Source organism: Microtus ochrogaster, chromosome 17 (assembly GCF_000317375.1).
Source record: "Microtus ochrogaster isolate Prairie Vole_2 chromosome 17, MicOch1.0, whole genome shotgun sequence".
Lineage (NCBI taxonomy): Eukaryota > Metazoa > Chordata > Mammalia > Rodentia > Cricetidae > Microtus > Microtus ochrogaster.
In genome coordinates, this window is record NC_022019.1 from 31,118,701 (window position 1) to 31,124,515 (window position 5,815).

Here is a 5,815-nt window from a genome sequence, read left to right on the forward strand (position 1 = left end):
GGCTGGGAGGAGGCGGAAATGTTTTTTTCTCAATAAAAAAAAATCTTCAAAAAAAAAAAAGAAGTAATATACAGGACCTTATTGCTGAAGAAACAAAAGACTTTGACCACAGACATGGAGAAATCAAACTGCAGGCTGTTTGGGGAGGAAACCCTGGTGACCTCTGCACATGCAATGACAAGCAGTCTGGAAAAGTGTGCCCATTGTTTCAACAGCGGCGAGAACATTAGGGGCTAATAAATTTCTGCCTGGATTTAAGGCCCACTCCAGAGGAGGAAGCTCACGCCTGACACAATAGACCTCACAGAGACTTGGAACTTGGGGGCATGTTATAGGCCCTAGGGAGAAGCCAGCACTGCTTTACTAAATGGACACAGCATCAATCAGCCTTCTAAGCATTTCCTTCATCCTCATCAGAGAAGCGCTCTGCTTCTCTGTGAGTGGAAGTTAATGCAATGACTGAACACTGGTCAAAGTATAAAGAGTGAGCGTCTGTGGGTGCTCCTCCTTGATAGACTATCATTACCACTTCCCCAAACGTCCAGGGAACACTGAAAAAGAGGTGGAAAACAGAAAGAGCCAGAGGCAGAGGAGCCATGCTGTGAAACCGATTTCTGGACACAAGACCTCTGAACTGCCTGTATAAAACCTGTACAACATCAAGCTGGTTAACTTTCCAGCATGGACAGAAACGGGACTCACAGGCCCCAGTCCAAGCTGAGAAGCTACTGGCAGATAACTGATGGCTTCTGCAGTGGGGAAAGCCAGTTGTATTCCAGGGTATGGCTCCGGGTAGGCTGTCAAAGCTCAGGTGGACGGCCGGCACCCGTGCACGTGTCTGTGGCAGTGATTCTCATCAGTGTGCTAATTTTTCTTAGATAAGAGGACATGGGTGGGGACTCCAGGAGGAGTTGGGGAAGGAACAGGGGATATGGTCAAAATTCATTTTACAGATATGTGAAATTATCAAAGGATAGCATATATAAAAAAAACCAAGTAGTTCAAAAACCAAAATAGTAAACTTAACTATTTACATAGACATTATTACTTAAAACAAAAATCCTAACACAAAAATGAATAGGAAATTGTCCCATAAGGTCAGATGTAGAATTTTCCACATTGGAGTAATGTTGACACTATCAATTTTGGGGTTTCAGACCATTTAGAATTCAGGATTTGGGATGCTCAACATGCACTGTGTAGTCGTAGGTAAAAGTATGACCCGTCAGTAGGACAGGACTTGATTATACTTGTTTTTTCTGAGCACAGCACCGCTCTAGGAACTTGGGCAGGATCTAGAGTTGCCGTCTTTATACCAGTTTTACTTGAAATGAACGAACAGGTCCAGGAATCACCTGCCTCTACTCAGCCAACAGTTAACTCAGCTGTCAGCCTGACATTGGCCATCTCTCTAGAACAATTCACGGTTCCTGGTTTTTGCATCCTTTCCAATACAAACAGGCTGCAAAATTCCAGACAGCAAAGTGTTTCTCTCCTTGTTCTGCAACATACCCAGCAAAGAGCATTGAGGTAGCATTTTGACTACTTCTTGAAAGTCTCCTCAGGTAAGTTTGATTTCTGCCCAAGTTTATCGCCTCCGAGGTGGTGTCGACAAGCGGTTGAACCTAAACTACCAAGTGCTGTCAGTAGATGACAAGATTCATCGTTTTTCTTGCTTTCAACATTACATTCCTTTTGAACCCTTCCGAGAATGACTTTCAATATTCATATTTTATCAATATCTTGTTCAAGATTATTATTCTCCAAAGTAAGAGCATCTGGTTCTACCACACCCTTGAGTCCTCATCAGAATCACCACTATTATTCGGGAAGTCTCTTCACGGTTGTATAGTCCTTGTCTACATTTCTCAAAGTTCTCCTAGCCCAGCTCCACAGCTACTTCTTAACAGTTCAGGGTTCTTGTTGCATTGAGATCCCACTTTTTAGTACCAAACTGTTTTTTTTTTAATTGCTCTTATAATAAACTGCCCAAACCATTGTGGCTTCAAACACTTAAGACTTACTCTCTCAGGACTCTAGAGGCCAGAAGTCCTACACATCATGCTCCTGGCAAGGCAGCCCTGCTTCAGAAGGCTCCGAACAAACTCCTCGCCTCTGGGAGTTTAGTGGCTCCAGCTGTTCTGTGAATTGAGGCCGTTTAACCCAATCTCTAAATCAATCTTTGCATGGCCCTCTCCTTAAGTATTTTTATCTGTGTCTTCTGACATTGGACTTGCAGCCCACCACGATAATTAAAAATGCCCCAATATTCTCACTTAGATTTGGAAAGACTTTTGACCTAAACAAAGTGTCATTTGCAGATTTTGGGGGGCATGGTTAGGATGTGGACATACTTCTGTAGGAATCTCATTCAACACAGCACAAGGTAACAAGGGTGGCAAATTTGACCCAGACTACTTTGTAAAGGGCTTTAAGGAACATTCTATCTGGAATTTGCAAAAAAATAAAAAAAAAAAAAGCAGACAACGCAACTAACAGTTCAAAATAAGAAATTTGGCGGCCGGGAACTAAGTGTGCGACCAAGCCCAGGCACTGCTGGGAGACACTATGGACTAGAGGAAGCTTTAATAATTTATTCAATAAAAATTGTTGCTAGCAGCCAATAAATAGAAGGTAATACAGTGTGATGGGGTTTCGTTTTTAGAACCATGGGATGCTGCTTTATAAACACATCAACAGTTACAAAACTTTATGCCCAATAGAAAGGAAAAGAAAAACCAGATAGTTTCCCTTTTATAGCCTCAGGCTGGCCCACATACTCATGAATTTACAACCCTTCTGCTCTGCACAGATTACAAAGGTTTGCCACCGCAAGCCACAAGAGGCAGCATTTCTGCTTCTGTTCACAGGAATCCGAAAGGGCAAAATGCAGTAAAGACGTCTGCTTTCTGCTAGGTAACTAAACAGAATGAGTAACAAATCCCCCTGGATGATGATGATGTGTGTGTGGCGGTGGGGGGGTTATCGCTGAAAAGCTGCCTCACCATCCCACCGCAAACTTGGGAATGAGACAAGTCAAAAGTGTAAGGAGAGAGAAACCCTGCCTCGAAAAAGAAAAAAAAAAATGTGTAAGGAGAAAACTAGGAGCTTCAAACACAATCTGCTAACCAGAACTTTGCAGAGAGCTTGCATTAAACTGTGCCTTCCTTCTTTCCCGTCGGCAGGACACGCAGGGACAGGAATGTGAGACAGAGAAGTTTTAAAAATCACGAGCGGTTGGGGCAAGTGAGTGGCAGAGTTGTGTAGAGTGACTGCCCTGAGCAGTGATGCTCCAGGTGCCTGGGGACACCGAGGGAGGGAGCAAGAAGCCATCTGACCAAAGACGCCTAGGGACGCCGGATCTGAGGGTACACTAGGTCCGGGGAGGGGAGTCCTGGGGTCGCAGGAGACGCTGGATCTGCGGGGAGTCAGTGCGAGCCTCCGGGGCAGTGGGGACGCGCATTCCAGAGGACGCTAGATCTAAGGGGAGCACGGGTGGGAGGGGAAGAGGCATCCTAGTGACCTCGGGGCCGGAGTGAACCCCAAATTTGGAGGCGCCCTGGTCCCGGGGACGCGGGATCGGTATAGCCCCTTGCCGAAAAGGGATGTCTATGGAGATGCCAGGGTCCCTCCGCTCGTCGCCATTCCCCGGTCTCGGCGCTCGGCTGGGCCCAGGCCCCAGGGCACCCACCTGGCCTCCAGCAGCAGCGGGGTCTCGGGCCACTTGGCAGCCAAGTGTGCGGTGACCGCCTTGGACGCGGCCGCCGGGCTAGCGCCGAGGAAGGCGAGCCACAGCGCGACGGAGCTCAGGAGCAGCTGCTCGGAGGCTCTGGCCCGTGCCATGGCGCGCCCAGGGAAGCGCGAGCCGCCACGCTACAATCCGCGGCTCCTGGTGCGCCGCGCCCCACTTCCGGTGGGGGGAGCCGCAGTCCGTTACTTGGCCGGTCACCACCGTGCGCATGCGTGGCTGGCGAAGCCCGGGGGGGGGGAAGGGGGAGGCACGGTGCGGGGAGCCCCCGCGGGCAGACGCCGGAGCTCAGAAGGGTCCCCCGCGGGGCCTCGGGGTCCTGGGATTGAGGGCCTGGGACACTGGGAGCGATGCCCGTTGGCCTAGACCAATCTGAGACTAGCCAGAGCTGCCCCAGTCCAGCTAGTCAAGGACCCCTGGGCTGATCCACCTCATAAGGGTGGAGGCACTGAGGGCAAACTTCCCAGTTAGGATCACCTGGCGGTGCGAGGGAGTGAGACCAGGCCTCCAAAATAACGTCTAAGGCCCTAGGCACTCGTGTGCAATGTTGGAGAGCTGTGTTCGGCCAGAGGATGTCAGGCTTTCCCTGCTTGCAGTCTGGACCCGGCTTCATACTTAGCATTCAGACCGAGGTCTCCTGCAGGTATCAGAACCCGCATCTCAGTCCTGCCAAGTCGCTTTTTGAGCTGGACGCAAAAGTGTGTTCCTTCCTCGCAGCCCCTTGGAAGGCCCAGGTGATTCCTGTGTTCTTACAAGATTAAGCGGTGCTGCTTCAAAAGATTACAGCTGATCAGAAAAACACCAGTAAATAATAGGCGTGGCATGGAAGAAGAGGGGAAAAAACAACTCGGGGGAGCACGGAGCCCTTGCTCTCCATCCGCATACACCTGTGTGGGTATACCTCACAGATATACCTTATCTGTTTCAGATTCTCTCTCTCTCTCTCTCTCTCTCTCTCTCTCTCTCTCTCTCTCTCTCTCTCTCTACACACACACACACACACACACACAGACAGAGCTAGAGACAGACACAGATGAGAGTGTTCCTTTTACCCTGTGTTTAGTTTTCCTTAGAAGGCCATGTTCTGATTAACACCCAGGTAAGTCTCACTTCCGGAGCAGATTCTTCACTTGATGATTTTTCTTCCTGTGACCTCTTCTGCTGTTGGATTGTTATCGTTGGATTTTCACTTTAGGATCTGAACACAGTGTTTTCATATTTCCCCAGCTGCATACAGTATCTTTCTCCGAGAATTCACGCCTCGCTCCTTTCTGGCACAGTTTATGTTGAGGGTCAGTAAGTACTGAAAAGGCCTCGGTAGGAAACTTGTAGTCCTGGGTAGGTGTCAGAAAACCAAGGGCCAGTGAACTACAGTTCTAGCCGTAGACCTAGAGAAAAGGTATATTGTACATCTTTGATGTGTGTTTGCTTTAATTCTTCATCTTTGGGTGAAATTGTGGGTTGGAAGGCAGTGAAGTGTTGACAGGAAGAGCCTTGCATGCCAGCACATCTCAGACAATGCCAATCGCTACTCGGTATGAGTCACGTGCAGGATATCACTAAAGGACACTAATGAAATTTATCAGCATGCAGTCCTGTTGAATTCGGAGATGTGGGCTTGCTGCTTCATTCTTTTAGAGAAAATGGAATTCACTTACTATTGACCATTCATTTATACAACTCCCCATCTTATCTCGTAGGGTGTTTTCCCAGCAACGGAAGTAAGTGATTTAGATGACTTCCTCACCGCGGTCACTCGTGTAGGCTCGATTTCAGAGAGAAGAGGAAGAGCATGGGTGACCTTCAAGGTTCCTTCTCTGTGTAATTACCTGTGGGATAGGAAAAGAACTACGAAGCATTTTAGGTCAGTAAAATAGCCAAGGATTCTGAAATGTGTAAATTATAAAATTTGATCAATAGGTTGTGAGAATCAATAGCCCCTTGGTCCAGGTTGGCCGTGAACTGCCCACACTTCAGAGGCATAATTATACGTGAGCATTTTCTTTTTTTTAGAAAAATGCAATTCAAAGTTAGTCACTTCAGGGTACTATGAATGAAAAATTCATG

General features: G+C 47.9%; 1 protein-coding gene across 1 annotated transcript in view; it reads right to left on the reverse strand.

The window, feature by feature from the left end:
- The window catches only part of Uggt2 (UDP-glucose glycoprotein glucosyltransferase 2), a 97,955-nt gene extending 94,063 nt beyond the window's left edge, over positions 1-3,892 (reverse strand). Inside the window, exon 1 of the mRNA XM_026783237.1 lies at positions 3,692-3,892. Within this exon, the coding sequence (XP_026639038.1) occupies positions 3,692-3,843 (152 nt within the window). The 5' untranslated portion in view covers positions 3,844-3,892. The remainder of the gene's footprint in view (positions 1-3,691) is intronic.
- Positions 3,893-5,815: the final 1,923 nt, after the last annotated feature.